This window comes from Papio anubis, chromosome 11 (assembly GCF_008728515.1).
Source record: "Papio anubis isolate 15944 chromosome 11, Panubis1.0, whole genome shotgun sequence".
Classification (NCBI taxonomy): Eukaryota; Metazoa; Chordata; class Mammalia; order Primates; family Cercopithecidae; genus Papio; species Papio anubis.
Genome location: NC_044986.1, coordinates 88,093,060 through 88,115,294, shown reverse-complemented (window position 1 = coordinate 88,115,294; position 22,235 = coordinate 88,093,060). Strand labels below are relative to the sequence as shown.

At 52.0% G+C, this 22,235-nt stretch overlaps 1 protein-coding gene and 1 long non-coding RNA gene across 4 annotated transcripts; both read left to right on the top strand.

Moving 5' to 3' along the window:
- The first annotated feature begins 3,194 nt into the window (after nucleotides 1-3,194).
- Nucleotides 3,195-18,107, top strand: LOC101001096 (stromal cell-derived factor 1). Of its 3 annotated transcripts, none has more exons than XM_009214331.3 (4): nucleotides 3,195-3,350; nucleotides 7,430-7,547; nucleotides 9,536-9,622; nucleotides 12,209-14,907. In XM_009214331.3, exons 1-4 carry the CDS (start codon nucleotides 3,290-3,292, stop codon nucleotides 12,300-12,302), a joined length of 360 nt encoding a protein of 119 aa, XP_009212595.1. In that variant the 5' UTR covers nucleotides 3,195-3,289; the 3' UTR covers nucleotides 12,303-14,907. The 3 variants fall into 3 exon arrangements, with proteins under 3 accessions (XP_009212595.1, XP_003903643.1, XP_003903642.1); XM_003903594.3 differs by lacking the exon at nucleotides 12,209-14,907 and adding an exon at nucleotides 10,354-11,185 and having other exon boundaries at nucleotides 3,196-3,350; XM_003903593.4 differs by lacking the exon at nucleotides 12,209-14,907 and adding an exon at nucleotides 14,914-18,107 and having other exon boundaries at nucleotides 3,197-3,350.
- LOC108587551 lies at nucleotides 15,166-18,107 on the top strand (the record flags this gene model as incomplete). Its single annotated transcript, XR_001906257.2, has 1 exon — nucleotides 15,166-18,107. It is a non-coding gene; the product is annotated as an uncharacterized LOC108587551 (long non-coding RNA).
- Nucleotides 18,108-22,235: the final 4,128 nt, after the last annotated feature.

Here is a 22,235-nt window from a genome sequence, read left to right as displayed (position 1 = left end):
TTCATGTAGAAAAGGTTTTCAAATTTCAGATCTATTTGTATTGCTGTCAAAATTTTTGCTATGACTTACTTTTTAAAACTTGAACCATATATTTTTAAAAAAACTGAGCAATATCTGAAATATCTGCCTTTACTGTTAGTTATATTTTTTCTTATTACTTTAAAAACTAAATACATAAATCTATATTTTACAAATTTCAGAGTACTACCTGAAGTCACCTTGTCAATTACACACTGTACAACATGGATTTAGTGTAAACCTTCAATCCCTACTGGGGACCCTCTTGCAGGCCCAGTCATTGGGCTCTGGAGGAGTGAACGGCCCAGGCCAGGCAGAGGGGCGTGGGCAGATGCTGCCCAAGGGTCTAGAGACATAGCACACATGCCAGCCCAGGAGATGTCCTGCCTTTAACTCAGCAGCCAGATGCCGCCTCCCAACTTGAAGGCTCCATGTATTCAAAGCTGAGACAGTGGGACTTATTCTGCAAGCTTGGTCTTTGAAAGTACCAAAGTTACTGTGCTTAACAAGGCATCCCTGAGGAGCCGCAGTGCCCTGCATTACCTGGCAGAGCGGCACAGAGTCTGAAGACCTCAGGGAGAAGGTGGGTTGCTGTAGGGCTCTATGGGAAATAAGAGTCCCCAGGCAGAGAAAGAAAGGTAGAACCTTTTGAGCATAAGCATAAGCACAGGACACAGAGAAAAGGGTGGGGAGCTTCGCTGACCCAAATTTGATAGGTGCCCCTGTGGCCCAGTGAGCTGGAGCCATGTTAAAATGGCCTGGTCTGATGGCCGCCTGCTGTGCAGGCGGTGCAGAGGCCCCCAGAATGTACAGGGTTTTAAATTTCAATCGCCAAATTATAAAATTGTTAGGCTTGTACCTAAAATATGGATCCTTGGCTATCCTATTTAAAATCCTAACTCCCACCCCACTTTCCTGTGCTGCATCTTTCTCTAGCATTTAATGACCTTCTAAGTATTTTGTGCGTACTTAGGCTTGTGCCATGTGCTTCTAAACGTTTAGTGCCTTTTTTAAAGTACTTCAAACATGTAGCCCAGGTCTAGCACATAGTGGGTGCTCAGTAAGTATTTAACGAACGACTAGGGGAAAGGATGGCCCCGATGGGTGCCGCTCAGTAAGTATTCAACGAACGACTAGCGGAAGGGATGGCCCCGATGGGTGCCACACTAGCTGCTGCTCTGGGGCCGCAGGGCGCCTGCAGGAGGGGCGGCGGCCAGGCCTGAAGCACTGGTACGCTCTCGACTCAGCCCACGCGGGCCTTTCAGGCTTCTGGAACAGATCCTAGGTCCAGCTGCCCACCTGATTTTGTGGCAAATAAAAAAAAAAAAGAAGACGACGCAGCGAGAGGCGGTGGCTTTTGCTTTGGCTAGATTTAAGGGCAAGCGAAGCCGCCCGGCTCCCGCGGGGTCGGGTCTCCGAACTCCAGGGCGGCCTTCCGCCGGGGTGTAGATTTCCCGTGGACCCCTTCGGTCTCCCGGGTTTCACCAGCTGCGCAGGAATGGAGCTCGCCAGAGCTCTGGGAGCCGGGAGGGAGGCGCTGCCACCAGGGGGCGCCAGAGCCCCAGCGCTGCTGCTAGTACGCGGCCAGGATCACCCGTCCAGCCCAGAAAAGACCTGCGGACGCCCAACAGCTGCCTTCTTCACTGGACCTCACTGCCTTCAGTTCTTTAAGGGCAAGGGCCAAGTCAGTGGGGTTCCCAACTCCAAGCCCAGTGCCCAGAGTGGGTGGGTGGGTGGGTGGGTGGATGGATGGATGGTTGGATGGATGGATGGATGGATGGATGGAGTGCCGGCACACAGCCATCTAACGACCAAAGTGGTTTTGGAAAAAAAACACGCAGAAAACACCCATTCCCACCAGCGGAGCTCCGGAGCCCTCGCGGCCTCCTGTTTGACCGCCCCCGCCTAATGGAGCCTCTGACCGCAGGCCTGGCGGGCCAGCCCACTCCCCGATGGCCAGGACTCCCCAGGGACAGGGACGTGTCCCCAGGGCAGGCCCCTGGATGCACGCGGCGACTGACCCCACTCCGCTGGACGCTGTGCGGGGAAGGACACAGAGAGGTGGCCGGGGCAGCCCGCGGTCACAAAGAGAGGCCTAAAGGGGAGCTCTCCTCACCCCCGCGCCTCCTGGGTGCCGGCCCGCACCCTCCCTTCGCCGCCGGGCTGGGGCCATCTGAGGTGTCCCGGTGGTATCCGGAGAGCTAAGCAACGCCGAGGGACGTCTCCATGGGAAGAGTTTTCTGGACCCAAATGGCAGACGCCAGTAGTATTGTCCTAGGAGGTGGAGGTCCGGGTGGAGGAGTTCTTGTCTCAGCAATTTGGGTCGCGTGGAGCTTTTCTTGGGCAAGGCAGGAAATACTTAGGTTTAAAGGACTTACAGCTTCCATTTATTGAGTACTGTCTGCCTGTCAGACACGATGCAGAGGACTTCGCGGCGTGGGGCGGGTCTCATTGAATCTCCCCAGTCCCACAACGCGGGGTGGGCCTGTGATTAGCTCATTTCACAGTTGAGAGGTCGGAGCTACAAAAGCTATATTCCCGTTTACTGACGGCCGCCGGCGCCTTCTGCTTTGTACAAGTGAGGAAACTGAGGATCGGCTGGTGGCGCCATGGGCTTGGAGTCCGAGCCACGCTGACTGCAAAGACCGGTCTCATTCCCGCGGACCAAGCACCGCTAGCCGGGCAGGTTGCAAGCTTGAGCCCCCACGCACAGAAAGCAAGACCCCCTCGGCTGCCTTGGACCGCCGCCGCCAGCAGTCCCTCAGCCCCGGGAGCAACTCGTTTGCATTTCATTGGTTCTCATTCAGTTCCTGCCATTGAAAGGCCCCATCCTGCAGCTTTCCACGCGCGCCCCACTTTCCTCCTAAGGTCCTCAGTCTCTCCAGCGGGGCCCTGTCACAGGGACAACAAGCCGGCGTCACCCAGGCTGCGGACCTCACTGCAGACCGGGCCTGCGGTGCGTGGCCCAGCGGAGCCTGAGGTCAAAGGCCGAAGCGCACTGCGGCCCCGGAGCACAGCGGGCGCGGAGGAGGGGCGAGGGGGAGGGGTGGGGGGCGCCGCCGAGGGAGTAGAACGTCAGAGACCCCGGCCACGGCCAGCACTCGGCTCCGGGCCCGCCCCTCGCCGTGCGCCCGGCCCCGCCCCGCCTGGCTCTCGCATGTAAAGCGCCCGGCGCGCGCCTCCCACCGCCGCACTTTCACTCTCTATTAGCCGAAGTGCCCGTTCTGCGTCCGGCCCGCGACCCGCGCTAGTCAGCCCGCCAGCCAGCGCCATGAACGCCAAGGTCGTGGTCGTGCTGGCCCTCGTGCTGACCACGCTCTGCCTCAGCGACGGTGAGTGCCCTCGGCGGGGAGGCCCTGGCAAGGCTCTGGGCTCCGGCTCCAGTCCGGCGCAGAGCCGCAACTCCTCTGCTTGCGCCCGCAGTTTGAGCCGCCCGGCACAGTGGGGGTGGAGGCAACTCGCTTCGCTGGGAGCTCCGGCGGTGTCGAGTCCAAAGCTACTTTTGCGCCGAGGCTTTGTGACCTGCAGAGAGCGACCGCCCGACCTCAGACTGGCTGCAGAGCGAGGTCAGGCGGGACAACTGGGCAGGAATGCCCCGAGGGAGCGTTCGGGGCTGGCGCGGGAAGGCGCGGAGGTGGGGAGTCGCGGATCCCAGACCTCTGCCCGCCCACACCCCCAGCCATTGCATTCCCGCGCGGGGCTCGGTTTCCAGCGGCGAATGGGCTCCGAGATCCAGCTGAGCACAGTGCTGGAGGTCGGGCGGTGCATGGTGAGAGCGCGCTTTGCAAAGTTCGCCTCATGCTGCGACTCGAGGCTGTGAGGTCCGATGCAGCCGCGCAGCCTCGGCTCCCTGCGAAGCCTATCCTCTCCCCACACCCTCGCGGGGCTCTGGGCCAGGCGCAGGCGGGCTGCGCGGCGCAGCTGTCGGGCTTGTGCCACCCGCCAGGCCGCGCTTCTGCACAGCTCCGCGGTCCGCAGCGACGCGGATCTGGGCGCGCGTCCAGCCTCTACCTCCCTGCCTCTTCTCGGGTTCACCCGAGAGAAGCCTAGGGACCCTCCGGGCCTCCCACGCCCCCTCCCCAGATCCCCAAACACACCTGCAGACAGGCGCTTTTGTCACCAGCCGGCCAAGCGCTTTGCCCCGGAATGAGAGCTGCAGCAAAGTTCAATCTCCAAGGCCCTAAGCCACTGGGAACCTTGGTGTCCCGTTTCACTGGGAGAGGGCTCTTTTCTTTTCTTTCGCTGAAGAGAAACTCGCTGCCCTGTCATAGGACACCGCTGCAAACCAAAATAAACTATTGCCTCTGAACACACGAGACGAAACCCTGTGGCTCAGGCCGCTGCGCTTCCTTGGCTGCGAAGTTTCCTGCAAAGAGTTGAAGGACACCCTGAGTGCTCTTGCAGCCGCGGGCTGTGCGGGCCCAGCGCGCCTCAGGCCCTCGACTGGGTTCGTGCAGACGCGGCCCCGGCGTCCTCACTGGCGGTGGACTAAGCGCTGATGTGAGCAGGGCCAGCGCAGCTTAGCCGCGCAGGAGAGGTTGGGCCGCCCGGGGTCGTGGCGGACTGCCTGAGAAGTGTTCAGGACACAGACTGAAGGCAATTGGGAATGTTTGTCGTTGTTGAAAAGTCCCTGAGGCAGTGTCTCCACACTGACCCCCCAAGTCATGGGGCATGTTTCTAGATTTTATTGCTGGATATTCTTCTGTTCTTATAAGGGCTCTGGTTTGGGCGGTTATTGACTGAGAGGTGGGATGAGGGTGGAGGTGTCACAGTGCACCGCTCTGGGAAACGGTGCTGCCCCCTCCCCTAGAGGGCTAGAGAGAGGATTGGAATGAGGCACCCCAGTCCTTGAGTTATGGGTGCAGCTGACCTGGGGGAAGCACAGAGACGTGGGGTCCGTCCCAGACTCCTCTTGGCCTGGGAAGGGTGACATGGCCCTCAGAGTTGCCCCACTGGCAGCCAAGTAACCAGGGCAGGGGCCAGGCTCCAGGCAGGTCTGCTTCTCCTTGTACACATCGCCAGAATGCTTGTTCCCCCCCCACCCACCTCACCTCGCTGTGCCTATGTTCCCCCTGGCCCCACACTTAGTCCTAAAGCTGAACTACAGAGAGAGCTCGGCCAGGGGTCCTGCCCCCTCCCCCACTGGCTGACTTCCGTCAGGCAGCTGGGCTCCTGGGCTTCCCGGGGTTAAACTCAGGGTGGGCCCCCTTCCCAAGCCTGCTTGGAGGGGTCAGCTGGGCTCCTGTCTCTGCATTAGACTGGAAGGCTTTCTGAAAACTCCTGGAGCCAAGCTCACTGGGTCCCAAATGCGGGGTACCATCAGAGCCAGTCAGGATTCTTGCCAGTACACGGATTTACATCCAGAACGGTTGGGAAAGTTAGTCTTACTGACAAAAAGCTGGAGGAAAGAGCACATGAGGTGCACACGAAACCCTGTTCTTTTGGTAAGCACACCTGGGGGCTCTGTCACTTTAAAAAGACCTGTTGAAATTCGCTGCTTGACAGGCCGGCCTTAGGTCCTGAGAGTAGAAACAAGAATTGCTTTTGAAGGAAACGGATAATCCCAGGGGGTGTAGGGGGAGAGGAGAGAGCGCCTGTGTGTTGAGCTCTGAATAGGTTCTGATTTCTGGCCTGATCACCGCTGCTTGATTAGGGGAGCCAGAGGAGCTTCTCTTCTCTGGGCGCTGGAGAGTCACAGCCCCACCCACCCCAGCGGGGGCGGCTGCGGCATTTGCCCTTGGATGCATACCTTCAAGCTCACTGTTGCTTGGGGGCGGGGTGGAGGGGGGCTTGTGCCTCACTACTGGGCTCCTATTCTCCTGTCCACCCCCAACCCACCCCCTGCCTCAGCTTGGAAGGGCCCAAAAGAAATCCAGGGAAACCTGGAGGCACAACACTCAGAGAGGAGCGTTTAGCTCCTCAGTTACCCAGGCTGCAGGCCGGGGCCCTGGTGGTGGCTTTCCCAGGCGATCTGGTTACAGTGCAGTGCTGACCTCCCCTGCAGGGTCCCAGTGCAGCTGCTGGAAACGAGCCCCAGAGGTGCCTTTCTGGAGTTAGATCAGGTACAAAAGTGAAGGCTGCTTTGGGTCTCTCCAGTGCCATGAGTCACCAGCAACCTGATGTTCGGCTTTCTCCTGGGTTTCAGGGAGTTGCATTTGGTCCCGGGGACAAGGAAGTGGGGAGACAAGTGGTCCCCTTTTCCTGCAACTTGGTGGCTAAATACACACTGCTGTTCTTAGTCCACATCATCCCTCAATTGACTGCAGCCTGTAGAAAAAAAATAAAATAAAATGAGCCCCTTACTCAAGATTTCTTCCTGCTTCCCCAGCATTCTTTCCCAAAGGTGCAGAACTTCAGACAGAGGCCTCTCAGAACTTTGTAAACAGGCAAGCTTAAAAAAAGAAAAGAAAAAAGAAAAAAAAAACTCTGGACTAAATATTCTTGGACATACATTTAATCTCTGATGAAAGGATCCACAAGTTCAAATAATTTGGGGTATTAAGTGGGGCTTGGATACAATCTGCAAGGAAAAAAACAAAAAAAAACAAAAAACACACACAAATCCCAGCCCTCCAGGGCTTGCAATTCTATATTTAAAGGTTGAGCAGTGGGTTCTGCAGGAGCCCCTTGCTAATTTACACTAATGAGTGTCAATTATGGCATTTTGTAAATTGGTGATTTTGTAAAGATCTTAATACAATTCCTGAGGCTACAGAATCCCTGCCTAGGCAATGAAAACCACATTTGACTCCAGCTCCACTAATCTCCAAGCCTTGGGGGAAGTGCTGGGCAGAAGGTGGGCCCTTGGCCTGCTCTCAGGGGACTCACAGGTAGGAAGCCAGCCAGGATTCTTTTGTGCCTTCCAGAGCTTTAGGTGAATGTGAGGAGGGGGCTGTGGGTTGGGGAGGGCAGCATTCCTGAGCACTACTGTGCTTCCTGGCTAGAGGCCTGGGCCAGAGGAGAGAGGCCAGAGAGCCTGGAGCCTCTTGTCCCCCTTCCTTTTCCCTGAGTAAAGAGATCTTTCTCAGCTGTCCCTTGAGGAATTTATTTTACAAAGAGTAACTGGGAATCTCAGTACCTTGGACTGAAACCGTTATCTCCTATAATTACTACCTTTACCTTAAGCCACTGAGCAGGTGGCTTCTAATTTAATCTCCCCCCTCATCTAGGGTCCAGCTCTCCCCAGGCCTGTTGGTCTCCTTGCCCTGTAGAAGCTGAGTCTGAGCTTAGCCAGAACTCACTGTGCTGCCTGAGGAGATGGCCTTTCCCAAAATGCACCAGTAACCTGGAACTCACCCCGGTGATGCCATCTCTTGATCCTTAATGGCTGCACCAACTGCTGCAGACCCAGGCACACATTACCAAAATCTGGCAGGGTACTCAAGTGCCTTGTTCTCCTTACCTCTTCTAGGGAAGCCCGTCAGCCTGAGCTACAGATGCCCATGCCGATTCTTCGAAAGCCATGTTGCCAGAGCCAACGTCAAGCATCTCAAAATTCTCAACACTCCGAACTGTGCCCTTCAGATTGTGTAAGTCTTGAACATCATCTAACGAACAAAGTTGCATCTAACGAACATAGTAACATCTAACCCAAGTCTTGTTAAAGGTGTAGAAGTAACATAAGCCAAGTGTCCAACCTTGAACTTGGCATAATTAGTGGCAGCTTTTTTTACCATGAGGACCTTTAGTGTGCCACCAGCCATGAATTTTAAAAGCTGTTCTTGGCCTGCACACCCTGCTGTGCTTGTAGTAGTTCTCTCTTCTTTCCAAACCTCCTTTCTTCAGCACAGCACAGCTAGATGTTGGAGAAACTATGGGCTTTGCCAAGGTTTTGACTGAAGCCTACTAAATTAGCCAACCCTTAGCTAATAACAGTGATAAATGGCCTGCCAGTTTCGGGGATCCGATGCCCTACATTAACTTACAAGACCTAAATTCAGTTTAAGTCCTCTTTAACCATTGGGTGAAACTTCAACATTTTCAGCTCACTTACCTGTATTTTCTCAAGTACAGCATATGAGGTTTTGGTGTTATTTGGTGTGGATGGCAGCCGCTAACATTTGATTTTATTCATTTGGGAAACAAAGACCAAAATCACACATCCACAAGACAGGAGAATCTCAGCTGGGTGCAGAAAACCGCAAGAAGTGCAGGAAGAAAGCCATGTGCTTGAAAGCCTATAGCTTGGCCCACTCATGCTCACGAGGTCCTGTGTCTGAACATGGGGAAGCAAGGGCTCGGGGAGTCTCTTGGAGAGGATTTGATTGCTCAGAAGTCCTAGTGCAAAAAATGGAGTGGGGACAGCAGTTGGAACCAAAGCTACAAATTCCCAAAGACTTTTCCACCCGACACCAACAGTGTTTAGTTTTGATTTTAGAAAACTGTTTTTAGTTTTGAGTTCACCCTTTACTGCCTTGAATGTGTTTGTTATTTACAGTATATTTTAGGGCCCTAGAAGATGAATATATTTTCAGTACTTTGTCTACAACATGATACTTTATCTCTTGTGAAGAGTATTTTAAAGATACTGAATTTAGCTAGCATGGACGCGCTTGAAGTTGAAGATGCCAAATACGATTCTCAGGTCTAAACAGACACTAAATTAACAAATGGCAGGGCCTAGATTTGCACCCCAATGTGGGTTGCTCCGAGCCACACCCACCTCTGCAACCCTCTTCACCTAATGGACTTGAAGACTCCCTGGGTGCCCCTGAGCCACTGTGCTGGGGCTTAGCTGTCCTCAAGACCCTTAAGTACTTGGGCTGTGTGACATTCCCTGGCACCTCGGGCTTTCTGGCAAGAGATCCAGAGAGATGAATCAGGCCTTCCCCAGGAGTTTGCCTGTAGGGAAGCTCTTGAGAGTGTGAACTTAAAAACAAATGAGACCAAGAAACATTCAGTGAACTTGTAAAATCTTTCTAGAAACTATTTTCTGGTAAGCCACCTGCACTGCCCCTCCCCTCCCTGGCTAGTCACCTTCCCAGTCAGACTGCGGTGACTTCTGGAGGCCTCCTGCCTCCAGGCTTCCTCACGCCCATCCTTAAGTCAGCCCTATGTCTATCAAGATGACCCATCCACATAAACCTCTCATCGGTTGCTCTCCATTCTCCCCTCCACAGGCGCCTAAAGCATCCTATCCTCCCCTTCCTCAGTGTCCTCTGCATGCTTTGTAACCCCCCTGGCGTATTTGCTTCTGATTTTCCTTTCCCCTTTATTTACTCTCCAAGCTCCTACTTACCCTTCAAAGACAGCTCAAATGCTCCCTTACATGAATTCCCCCTGCACTGCCACGGAAAGACTTCTGTTCACATTTCCATGTCTCTATAATGGAACTTCCTGCACTGCCAGCGCTGAGCTTTCCCCAGCACATCGCGAGCACCTCTGGAGCCTGAGCATGCCAAGTGGTGCAAGGGGTGCCAGCAAGGGCCCTAGATGGGTGTTGGGGGAGCGGATGCACACGTGGCAGCAGCGCCTTCCTCCTGTGCAGCCGCACACTGTTGCCATTCTGTTTTCACAGAGCTCGGCTGAAGAACAACAACAGACAAGTGTGCATTGACCCGAAGCTAAAGTGGATTCAGGAGTACCTGGAGAAAGCTTTAAACAAGTAAGCACAACAGCCATAAAGGACTTTCCGCTAGACCCACTTGAGGAAAACTAAAACTTTGTGAGAGATGAAAGGGCAAAGATGTGGGGGAGGGGGCCTTAATCATGAGGACCGGGTGTGTGTGTGGGGTGGGCACATTGATCTGGGATCGGGCCTGAGGTTTGCCAGCATTTAGACACCGCATTTATAGCGTACGGTATGATATTGCAGCTTGTATTCATCCATGCCCTGTACCCGTGCACGTTGGAGCTTTTATTACTGGGGTTTTTCTAAGAAAGAAATTGTATTATCAACAGCATTTCCAAGCAGTTAGTTCCTTCATGATCATCACAATCATCATCATTCTCATTCTCATTTTTTAAACCAGCGATTACTTTAAGATCTGAATTTGGCTTGTTTGGAGCATCTCCTCTGCTCCCCTGGGGAGTCTGGGCACAGTCAGGTGGTGGCTCAACAGGGAGTTACAAAAAGTATCCTTCCTCCAGACGCTGAGGCTCCTGCAGCAGCGCCCCTCCCAGGAGGAAAGCCTCTGTGGCTCTCAGATACCAACTGGGGCTGGGTACTGCCACCGCCTTCACCTCCTCTTTCAACCTCAATGATTGGCTCTGTGGGCTCCATGTAGAAGCCACTGTCACTGGGACTGTGCTCAGAGACCCCTCTCCCAGCTATTCCCACCCTCTCCCCGACTCCGAGAGCATGCTTAATCCTGCTTCTGCTTCTCATTTCTGTAGCCTGATCAGCGCCGCACCAGCCGGGAAGAGGGTGATCGCTGGGGCTCGTGCCCTGCATCCCTCTCCTCCCAGGGCCTGCCCCCCAGCTCGGGCCCTCTGTGAGATCTATCTTTGGCCTCCTCCCAAATGGAGCTGGCCCTGTCCTGGGGATGTGTGATGGTCCCCCTGCTTACCCACAAAAGACAAGTCTTTACAGAATCAAACGCAATTTTAAATCTGAGAGCTCGCTTTGAGCGATTTGGTTTTGTGATTGCCTCTGAAGCCTATGTATGCCATGGAGGCACTACAAACTCTGAGGTTTCTGAAATCAGAAGTGACAAAATCAATGAATAAACCAGCATCTTGCCACTGCCCGCCCCTGAAGCCACAGCAGGGTTTCAGGTTCCAATCAGAACTGTTGGCAAGATGACATTTCCATGCATAAATGCGATCCACAGATGGTCCTGGTGTTATTTGTAACTTTTTGCAAGGCATTTTTATATATATTTTTGTGCACATTTTTTTTTACGTTTCTTTAGAAAACAAATGTATTTCAGAATATATTTATAGTCGAACAATTCATATATTTGAAGTGGAGCCATATGAATGTCAGTAGTTTATACTTCTCTATTATCTCAAACTACTGGCAATTTGTAAAGAAATATATATGATATATAAATGTGATTGCAGCTTTTCAATGTTAGCCACAGTGTATTTTTTCACTTGTACTAAAATTGTATCAAATGTGACATTATATGCACTAGCAATAAAATGCTAATTGTTTCATGGTATAAACCTCCTACTGTATGTGGGAATTTATTTACCTGAAATAAAATTCATTAGTTGTTAGTGATGGAGCTCATAGACGTTTCTGGTTTATACAGTTAAGCCTGCCTGTGGTCAGGTGCCTGAGACCCCTTCTCACAGCCCATGTGTGACAGTGTATGGGCTTTTTCTCACGAGCAGATTAGATCTGCAGCTCAAGTTTTTGGATCTTTTTCTTTTTTTAACCCAATTGAAATAGTAGTGCTGGTTTTCTGAAGAATAATATTTGACTCACTAATTCCTCTTCCCTCCCTCCTCCTCCTCGGTTCTCCTAACATCCCCATGTAATCCCCAGAGACTCAACCCTAGTAATATCAACCTTTCACATTTTCCCATGTAAAACTCCCATGACTCCAGGCCGTGGTTAATATCAAGCTTTCACAGGGACAGGTGGCCTCACCCCATAAATCATTAAATACCATTCAGCTTGAATCATTTTAATGTGACAGTCACGAGCCAGTTGCTCTAATAAAAATCTGCTAACCAGCTCTCTCCCTTGCTCTCCAGAACAATTGCATTCATTCCCAGGAGGGTTCACAGGCATCTTGAAAGGGGAAGGTGGGACCACTGCCTTTTTTCTCCTCTTCCAAATGGCAGCCTGAACCTGGGGCCCGCAGCCTCCAAATGTCCAAATGCAGGCATTTCTTAGAGAAAGCTAAGAGTTCAGCCCTGCATTGAGGAGAAAAAGTCCCATGAGAGCAGGGCAGGGCAAGGTGACAAGGTCCACGATGGCCAGCCTGGCCCTGGGTGTACCCTGAGATGTGGATTCCTTGTCCCCAGTGGGAACCAGATTCAGGTTGGCAGATTGGCAGTCACTGTAACCCATTCACAAAGGTGTTCTAGGAGCCCATGGAACATTTGTTTGAATGGAAGGATATGTCCAATTTATCTTAGTAAATCACTGATAAACAGTGCTTTGACCAGGGGCCTCCAGGTCCGAGACTGAAAGCACAGTTTAACTGGTACATGGGCCAGTGTTAAATCGTATGCAGACTGAGACGAAGTTTTGTTTATTTCCACATTATTAATGGTTCTACTAATTTTATCTAAGGGGGCGCAGAGAAGAAAAAGTGGGGAAAAAAGAAAAGATAGGAAAAAAGAAGCGACAGAAGAAGAGAAAGGCTGCCCAGAAAAGGAAAAACTAGTTATCTGCCACCTCGAGATGGACCACAGTGCACTTGCTCTCGGCGCTTTGTAAATTTGCTCGATCCTCCTCCAGGACAGACCCCCATGCAGACCGGGCAGGGTCTCAGACTTCCGTGGGGGAGCAGTGCTTTGCTGCCCTGCCAGCCACACCGGCTTCTGTATTTATGTGCTTTTAAAGGCCCTTATTGGTCTGCTAAGTTATGAAGAAAGTAGTTGTGCAGAGACTGGGGCAGGGGTCTGTGACGTGGAGCCTGTGTGCTCAGGACTCTGTCCAGAATAGCCTGGGAGCTCCAGGAATGCCCAGGTTTGCTGAGCCCCTCAGCCCACCCTCCACTTCCTCTCTTAGAAGGCCCGTGCTCACTGGGGAGCTCACCAGCTCCACACACTTACAGTCTGCATTCCTGTGGAGACCAGGCTGTAACCACCTGGCCAGTGTGCAGGGCAACCTGCTAGCCCAGTAGAGGTGGCCTTGCCAGGAAGGGGGTGTGCCACCCCTCTGTGGCCCTCAGGAAAGGTGAAAACTGACTGAGCCTCAGGGCTGGGCCCTAGCTTTTTCCAAATACCCATTGCCTTTCCCTCCACCACTCTGCCACCTGGGAAGGGGCTTCTTCAGCCTCTCCTTCCTGGGTTGTGGGAGTGGCTTGATCCCCAAGCCCGGGTGGGTTTCTGCAAACTGTCTGGGGTGAGCCGGAGGGAATGCTGCGTTCTCAGAGAGCAGACGTGGAAACACTTCTCAGGGAGCTCCTTTTTGGGCAATTCTCTTTAGAGTCTTTAAACAGGTCCTCCACGTGGAGGACAGATGTGCTATGGAACTTTGCAAGGGTCCTGAATCCCTGGGGATCCCAGCCTGTCCCCTCCCGCCTCCTGTGTGATGGCGTGTGCTCCGGCTGCACGGCGCAGCCGCCTCGGTCCTCATTCATGGGAAATACCTTATCTGCCTAAAGCAAATACCACTTAAGCTCTAGAACTTTCCTGCACCCTCCGTCCCTGCCCATGTAGATGTATATGTGAGATTTTTTTGCCAAGTTTCTCTAATCTGGACTGGGAGGATGGAAGAGCAAGGCCCCCGTTTCAGTAGTGCTCTGAAAAAGGATGCATTGAATTTCTCAGCCCTTCTCCACCTCACATAAACACCTGCCCACCCTGCACCCTGAACCTGGGTCATAATTTTAATAAATGCAAAAAGAGGAAGTGGTTGGAGGATGGAGCACATGGAATTCAGGAGAAAACCCACCAAGACCCCTGCATGTCAGACACACCCCGACCCAGAGCGCCGTCTCCCCTTGGGCTTTAATGAGCTCCCTGTGATCAGAGCCATGCCTTCTCCTCCTTGTGGAGGCATCCTAGGATGCTTCAGCCAAAGGCCTTTGTTTCCAGCCACTATCCCTTTTATCTGGACAACTCTCCAGGCCTACGTTCCTCTTGCCAGCACTGGGGGTAACAGGCCTGAGCCCTGGATACAGGGGTGCCCTAGTCTTCTGCCCTCCCCACATCTTAAGGCACAGGGCTGTTGGGTGGGCTGCCTGGGGCTGCCATCTTTCCCGTGGAAGCCAGTAGCCGTTGTGGTCCATGGGACTCTGACAAAAGCACCCCAAGAGGGCCAACCTGTGCCCCCTACTTGGCTGTGTTCTTCGGACTCCACATGCAGCAGGGCTCTGTGCCTGGGAAGGGGTGGCCAGTCTGTCCAGGTCAGCATGAAAAGCTGTTGGCTCCCTAGGGACAGAGGGCCCAGCTAAGGCTACCTGAGGATACAAACTGCTTGCTGCAGTGACAAGCAATGCTGCCTCCCTCCCGTCCCCACTCCTGGGGAGCAGGGTCTGCAGGGACTGAGAGTGGGTCCCACCTTGAGAACGCTTGCAGTCTGTCCTGTCTTGATGTCTTGATGTGACTGCACATGCCCTGGGGGCTCACTGTGGCTTCCAAGTGGCTTATGAAGCTCCTGGGAGCAGGTGGTACACCCACTGCTGAAGACAGGGTCGCCATGGAAGAGCGAAGAGCCTGACCGGGATTCCTGGTGGGTTGAAACTAGGAAGTGCTCACACCAGTCGGAGCCAGATGAGGGGTGCGCCATGGTCACTACTCTGTCCAGCATGCATTCCTCCTGGGAGGTCCTGGCTGCCTGTGCACCCACCCCTGTGCCACCTCCAGCAGCCCCACCTGGGGCCACCTGCAGTGGCATGGCCCCTGGCTGAGAGGCTCCGAGGGCGAGGGGTTACTGGAAGCCATGAAAGTGTCTCTTGGGAGAGCCGAGGCCAGGATGCAGGGCAGCAGCATCCTGAGCCTCAGTCCCACGCCAGTGCCGGGTAAGCAGTGTGCCCTGTCCCCGTCGTATGACCACTCTGATGGGCCTCTCTGTGCCTTCATACGTCTGCCACGTGTCTGTTCTCTGCTTTCTGCCGTCCATGGGTCCTTCCGCTTCAGCCTGGCTGCGTCTCGCGCTCCCCTCCCCTCTGCTGTCCCAGGGCCTCTGAAGGGAGATGCATGGCCAAGGTGGCAACTTGGAAGTAGGGAGTGGCCCCAGGGCCTCCGCGCAGGCAGTCGCCCTGCAGGAGCCAGCTGGGTGTGGGGGGAACCTCCCTTAATGGTGTTTCCCTCTGTTCTTGTCAACAGGAGGTTCAAGATGTGAGAGGGTCAGACGCCTGAGGAACCCTTACAGTAGGAGCCCAGCTCTGAAACCAGTGTTAGGGAAGGGCCTGCCACAGCCTCCCCTGCCAGGGCAGGGTCCCAGGCATCGCCAAGGGCTTTGTTTTGCACACTTTGCCATATTTTCACCATTTGATTATGTAGCAAAATACATGACATTTATTTTTCATTTAGTTTGATTATTCAGTGTCACTGGTGACACATAGGAGCTTAGACTAAGGCCATTATTGTACTTGCCTTATTAGAGTGTCTTTCCATGGAGCCGCTCCTCTGACTCAGGGCTCCTGGGTTTTGTATTCTCTGAGCTGTGCAGCTAGGGAGACTGGGCTGAAGGAACCTCGCCCCCATGGTCAGCCCTAGGGTGGAGAACCACCAGGAGGGATGCCTGTGGGTGCCAGGACCAGTCAACCTGGGCAAAGCCTAGTGAAGGCTTCTCTCTGGGATGGGATGGTGGAGGGCCACACGGGAGGCTCACCCACTTCTCCATCCACATGGGAGCCAAGTCTGCCTCTTCTGGGAGGGCAGCAGGGCTACCCTAAGCTGAGGCAGCAGTGTGAGGTCAGGGCAGAGTGAGACCCAGCCCTCATCCCGAGCACCTCCACATCCTCCACGTTCTGCTCATCATTCTGTGTCTCATCCGTCATCATGTGTGTCCACGACTGTCTCCATGGCCCCGCAAAAGGACTCTCAGGACCAAAGCTTTCATATAAACTGTGCACCAAGCAGGAAATGAAAATGTCTTATGTTACCTGAAAACTGTGCACATCTGTGTCTTGTTTGAAATATTGTCCATTGTCCAATCTTGTGTTTTTGTTCGAAGCCAGCATCCTCCTCTGTGACCAGTGTCTTGATGCATGCACTGTTCCCCCTATGGAGCCGCTGAGCGAGGAGATTCCCCTTAGAGTGCAGTCCTGATCAGAGCCGTGTTCCTTTGGGGTGAACTACCTTGGTTCCCCCACTGATCACAAAACCATGCTGGGTCCATGGGCAGAGCCCAAGGGAATTTGGTGTGCACCAGGGTTGACCCCAGAGGCTTGCTGCCCCATCAGTGCTCCCTCAGTTGTCAGTACCTTCAAACTAGGGCCAAGCCCAGCAGTGCTTGCGGAAAACAAGCATTCACAACTTGTTTTTGGTTTTTAAAACCCAGCCCGTAAAATAATCAATCCTGGACATGAAGATTTCTTCCCAATTCACATCTTACCTCATCTTCTTCACCATTTGGCATTGCCATCATCTCCTGCCTTCCTCCCTGGGCCCTCTCTGCTCTGCGTGTCACCTGTGCTTCGGGCCCTTCCCACAGGATATTTCTGTAAGAGAGCGATGTGCTGTGCAAAGAGTAAGTCAACCTGCCTGACATTTGGAGTGTTCCCCTTCCACTGAGGACAGTCAGTAGAGCTCTACTAAGCCACTTAAAATGTTCACTTTTGACAAAGGCAAGCACTTGCGGGTTTTTGTTTTGTTTTTCATTCAGTCTTACTAATACTTTTCCCCTTTGATTAAAGACCCCAGTTTAAAAAAAAATTAATGAAGAAAGTGGAAAACACGGAAGTCAAAGCAAGGAAACTGTATGTTACATGTAGGAAGTAGGAAGTAAATTATAGTGGCGTAATCTTGAATTGTAAATGTTTTTGAATTTAATAATCTGTAGAGTTATTAGTAACATGTGTTAAGTATTTTCATAAGTATTTCAAATTAGATCTTCATGGCAGAAGGCAAATCCATCAACCAAAATTGTTCCTTAAACAAAAATTAAAATCCTCAATCCAGCTATGTTACATGGAAAAACTAGAGCCTGAGGGATCTTTATTAGTTATAAAGATACAGAACTCTTTCAAAACCTTTTGAAATTAACTTCTCACTATAGCAGTATAATTGAGTTTTCAGTGGGGCAGTCATTATCCAGGTAATCCAAGATATTTTAAAATCTGTCATCATGTAGAACTTGGACTTACCTGCCCCCAATCCATGAACTTAGACCATTGAATTCTTGGTTGGGGAAACAAACATGACCCTAAATCTTGACTACAGTCAGGAGAGGAATCATTTCTATTTCTCCTTCATGGGAGAAAATAGATAAGAATAGAAACTGCAGGAAAGATTATTTGCATAACAATTCCTCTGCTAACAATCAGCTCCTTGGTGGAGACTGCCCAGCTAAAGCAATATGCATTTAAATACAGTCTTCCTTTGCAAGGGAAACGTCTCTTGTAATCCAAATCTCCTTTTGCTTTCAAACTGCTAGTCAAGTGTGTCAGCGAGCTGTTGAGTAGGGCTCCCTCATTTGTCCTGGGACCTGGTGCTGCCTCTACCTGACATTCCCTTGGGCTCATTGTAACCTCTTTGGAGGCCCTCACTGCCAGCTCTGCATCAGGACCCAGAGGAAGGGGCCAGAGGCTCGTGGACTGGCTGTGTGTTGGGATTGAGTCTGTGCCACGTGTTTGTGCTACTGTGTGTCCCCCTCTGTCCAGGCACTGAGACACCAGCGAGGAGGCTCCAGAGGGCACTCTGCTTGTTATTAGAGATTACTTCCTGAGACAAAAGGTTCAGCTTGGAGCAGAGGGGCTGAATAGCAGAAAGTTCCCCCCACTCCCCCACGACCCACAACCTTAGATGTTCGTTCTAAGTCTTTCCATTGGATCTCATTGGACCCTTCCATGGTGTGATCTTCTGACTGATGTTATCACCGTGGGCTCCCTGACTGGGAGTTGATCGCCTTTCCCAGGTGCTACACCCTTTTCCAGCTGGATGAGAATTTGAGTGCTCTGATCCCTCTACAGAGCTTCCCTGACCCATTCTGAAGGAGCCTCATTCCTGGGAAATACTCCCTAGAAACTTCCAAATCCCCTAAGCAGACCACTGACAAAACCATGTAGAAAATTTGTTATTTTGCAACCTCGCTGAACTCTCAGTCTCTGAGCAGTGAAGAATTCAGTGTTAAATGTGATGAATACTGTATATTGTATTGTTTCAATTGCATCTCCCAGATAATGTGAAAATGGTCCAGGAGAAGGCCGATTCCTATATGCAGTGTGCTTTAAAAAATAAATCAATAAGAAACAACTCTTTGAGAAACAACAATTTCTACTTTGAAGTCATACCAATGAAAAAATGTATATGCACTTATAATTTTCCTAATAAAGATCTGTACTCAAATGTAGCCACCAACAGTTTGAAATTAGTGTTACTACTTGGAATTTTCTGGACATGGTTTTTTCCCCTCAAACCCAAACCTGAGGGTTGTGTAATTCTGGCTACAGTGGTTCATGGAAAACAGGGCATTGTAATCATGCTAATCACAGCTGAGAACTCTCGAGGCATACTTGCCTCTTCTGGACAGCTGATCCTTAGCAGGGAAAGGTGCTCCCTTTTCTCTGAGTGTCCTTGGTTTCGCTAGAATTGCTTCTGAAAGGCCAGCATCTCCTCTACTCCACAAGGGATGGTTTTGTGCAAGGGTCTCAGGTATTTCCTGACAGCTATGAGGAGGAAAACTTCCACACTGCCCTTCTCAGTCCTGGGAGAATGCAACAGAGGTCTGGCCCTGATGATAATTGCTGAGGACCAATGCTCTGTGTGTTTCCTGCTCTGCACAGGGACCCTGCTGGAAGCCAGACACTATTCTGTCATCTAGCAATGACTAGCCAGCACTGTCCTGGACATGGGGCATAGGAGATGAGCCCGGCAAACAGACTGTGGTCCTCACAGAGGTCAGCCCTTAACACTCTCTAGCACATTCACTGTCATCCACAGTCAACCTTGCTGGAAAGGAGAGGTCAGCACGAAAGTTCCGAATGTCTGAGTCAGATTATCCGGTCCTCCAAGCCCTCTTCCCCATTGGTCCAGATGTGATCACATCATCCCGTGCCAAACTTTCCCGTGACTTAATGGGATGGTCATCATGTGGGCGCTAAGTTGCAGATGGACTGGGAAAGGGAGAAGGGTTAGAGCAGGCCGGGAAGGGCAGCATGGTGTCAGGGGACCTGTGCAGGCTTCGTGGAAGATCAGTAGACTGGGGCTTGCGTCCCATTTACTCTCTGCTCCCTCTGTGATTTGAGATGCATCCCTTGATCTCTGTGAGTTCCAGTCTCCCAGCTGCAACACCGAAGCTTATTATTGCCAAGGGTCAGGAGGATTAGACTGGGAGAGTGTGTGGAAGCAGCTAGCTTTTGAGGGACAGGACAAAGCCCACCCCTCCACCCCAAAAGTTCCCCATTTTGTTCCCTCTCTTCACCTCCTGTTTCCTGGAGTCCACAGAGCTAGAATAAGACCCACATCTGCCTCTGCTGAGCCCCTTAACAAAGCTCAGAGACCAAGGGAGCAGGAAGTGATCTGGAAGCTGAGCTTGCCCCTCAGATAAAGGATGGGGAGAAGTCACTGGGTCGTATCCCCTGTGTCTCCAGCACACCACACTGGTATCCTAACACTGGGAATCAACAACGGGCAACCCTTCAAAATGACCTGGCATCAGAAAGAAAGCCTGAGCCCTGGCATGCTTGCACTGTCCCCTCATTTACTCGGCCAACAACAGCTGCAATGCCACTCCTGCACCGCAGGAGTGTGGGGAGCAAGACACACTCGCTCTAATTCCACGAAGCCTGCAGTCTGACGACTGCCGTGTGAGAAGTGGGTATTTTCATAGATTGTGGTGTATTCAGGCATCAGGGAAGCATAAAACAGAAAAGACCCCTAATTTAGGCATCAGTGAGGATTCGCTTAAAAAGTGCTTGTGAAGGTGAAACCTGAGAAAAGTGAATTCTTTGGAGGAGTGGTCTACTGAGCCCATGAGGGCTGGCATGGAGAGCCCAGGTGGTATCCTCCTGTGAATTGGAAAGAGGACTTATTCTAGAAGCCGGAGGTGTAGCTCACACAGGGAGTCTGGCACGGGGGGCACAGGGCACTGGGTTGCAGCCTCTTCATTCCCATCACTTGTGGGAGGTACAAACACAGCTGAGAAAGCTGGACCCCCACAGTGATGGGGTTCCCTCAGCACGGCTGATTGCATGAAGTAGACACCAGATGCATATTGCAAGCCAATCTGATTTTCTGTCACAGGAGTACACGGCTGTGATTCAACAGCATCAGGCTTTGCTCCCTTTCTCTGTGCCTGCAGCTGAGGACTGGGCACTCTGGAGTGTGGGCCGCCGGGAGACAGAAGCGGAAGGAGCCTCCACTGCTTGAAACAGATTCAGAGAAGTGGGGATGCAAGACCAGGAAGCCCTAGAGGGAAGCAACCTGTGGCTGCCCATGGAGGGCCTGGAGAACCTCGGAGGGCGTTGGTCCCTGGTGAGGTCTGGCCGCACTCCTTGCCTTGGGTTCTGTGTGTTCCAAGTAAATCCTCTTGGAGCTAAAATGAGGATTTCTGCTATTTACACTCAAATAATCATCACCAGGGTCAACTTGCAAGCTCCAAAGAAAGACCATTTACACGAGCAGTCCTCAACCTTTTCGGCACCAGGGATTGGTTTCTTGGAAGACAATTTTTCCACAGACAGTGCAGGGTGGGGTGAGTGTGGTTTCTGGATGAAACTGTTCCACCTCAGAGGATCAGGCATGAGTTAGATTCTCATAAGCAGTGCACAGTCTAGATCCCTGGCATGCGCAGTTAACAATAGGGTTCTCGGTCCTAGGAGAATCCAATGCTGTTGCTGATCTGACAGCAGGCGGGGGTCAGGCAGTAGTGCTCCCCCACACACAGCTCACGTCCTGCTGTGCAGTCCAGTTCCTAACAGGCCATGGACCCCTACAGGTCTACAGCCTAGGAGCTGGGGACCCCTGATTTAGACCACACAGATTCCCTAGCCGTGCCTGCTACCCATTAGGATTGATCAAAGACCCAGAGGCATTCCTGAAGCCTCCACATAAGGCACACAGGACCCAGGCAGCACCCACCCTGCCTGCCCAGCATCAGCTGTGGAGAGACAGGTGAACATCTGTCAGCCTAGGAGAGCTCTGGCACAGCCACAGGTGTGTACAGGGAAGGCTGGGGCCCACCACACAGTCTGTGTATCTGCTGAGCATAGCAAACTGGAGACAGCTAAATCCTCAGCTGTCCTCAGGTAGAGTCTGCTCCTAGGCATCCCCCACTAGGAGGAAGCTCCATAAAGCCTTTTCAGGGTTTCCTGCCAGTGCCTAGTCATGGTTGTTTCACAGACTTAATGAGTAAGCTGACTCTTCAGGCTGCAAGGCAGCACCAGGCCTTGGGCGGCAGCCTCTGGTCAAATCAGACCCCAACCCTGGGGTTCCCATCTTAGCTGCTCTCGGATTTCAAGGCCATTGCCTTGCTACATGTAAGAGCATAAGGAATTGTGTCCACCTCTTGGCCCATGAAACCAAACAGAAACAAAGCTGAGTGAAGCCATAGGTGAAGCCTCTGAACTCCCCAACCCTCCTATTCTTGCTATGAATGGAGGGGCCTGGGGTAGCAAGTGGGGCTTGTGGACTTGGCAGCCGAGTGGAAAGAGCCCCAGGCCTAGAATGAAGGACCCAGCTGTCAATTGCTGTTTAACCTTCCCCAGCTAAGTCTCACTCAGTCCACCCTGCACCTGCACCTGCACCTCCAAAGCTGATCGGAGCTTAGAAAAAATTCTTCCCTGCTGTCCACTCTCAAAATTCATACTCAGCTGCCTGATTCTACTCAGCCCAGTATGGGGCTTGTTCCATACTTTCTTGCCTTTCCTTAAGCGTTCTTCCTCCTCTCCTTTGTCAACTTGCAGCTCAAGAATGAAAGGGAGCATTACGGAGGGGGTTTTCCCAAACACCACATGTTCCACATAAGTGGGAGCTAGAAGATGAGAAGACATGGACACAGAGGGGAACAACACACACTGGGGCCTGTCAGAAGGTGGAGAGTAGGAGGAGGGAGAGGATCAGGAAAAATAACGAATGGGTACTGGGCTTAATACGTGTGGATGAAATAATCTGCACAGCAAACCCCCATGACACGAGTTCACCTATACAACAAGTCTGCACATGTATCCCTGAACTTAAAAGTTAAAAAAAAAAAAGAAGAAGAAGAAGAAGAAGGGGGTTTTCACAAGCTTCACCTCTTGTCCACCCACTCATCCAATATATATGCACTGTAGCTGCTGTCACCCCCCTCCCGGGCCTGCAGCATCTGGGACGTAGAGACAAGCAGTCCTTACCTGCACAAGGATGCCTCTCCTGACTTCCCCTTTCACCACACCATAATTTTTTCACTGCTTACATTAACCTGCCAACATGTTATAATATCTCCTATCAAAAACAAAGCAAAGCACCATTGAAAACGATCTCTGAGCTATATCCCACTGCAT